At 38.4% G+C, this 464-nt stretch overlaps 1 protein-coding gene across 1 annotated transcript in view; it reads right to left on the bottom strand.

Moving 5' to 3' along the window:
- Positions 1-464, bottom strand: part of LOC119586551 (leukocyte elastase inhibitor-like) — a 1,590-nt gene that overhangs the window by 663 nt on the left and 463 nt on the right. Inside the window, exon 2 of the mRNA XM_037935309.1 lies at positions 308-417. Coding sequence (XP_037791237.1) covers positions 308-417 — 110 coding nt within the window. The remainder of the gene's footprint in view (positions 1-307; positions 418-464) is intronic.

Below are 464 nucleotides of genomic sequence, written 5' to 3'. Positions count from 1 at the left end.
AAAAAATATAACACAAATATAATACGTCTCATACACTATGCCGTACCTATCTCGTTCTGAGAGACGGGATAACTCATTCAATAAATTGTACTATGTAAAAAAATTTTTCATCGTGACCACTAGATTATTTTCGTGAAATGTACTGGAATGTAGATGAAATAAATATAATAATTTCCTTTTTCGATATCTGGACACCTCCTCATCCGAGACAGAGGCAGTTCTGGAGACACGTAACCCTAGAAGGTAAATGGAGTGTGTCTCATACCGCCCTAAATAGATATATAAATTAATTAATGACGGCATTTACTCACACCGCGTGACAGGTGGTGGGCGGAGTTTGATATGAACAACTTCAATTCTGATTGGTCGCTCCAAAATGTGGCTGAGCACCTCTCCGCTTACGGATTCTCTGTGTAACTGGTTAGAAGGAATGCAAGTCACTCGTACCTATTATGTTTATGGAT

Source organism: Penaeus monodon, chromosome 21, assembly GCF_015228065.2.
Source record: "Penaeus monodon isolate SGIC_2016 chromosome 21, NSTDA_Pmon_1, whole genome shotgun sequence".
NCBI classification, from domain to species: domain Eukaryota; kingdom Metazoa; phylum Arthropoda; class Malacostraca; order Decapoda; family Penaeidae; genus Penaeus; species Penaeus monodon.
Note: the sequence above shows the minus strand (reverse complement) of the source record. Positions and strands in the feature narration are given on the sequence as shown.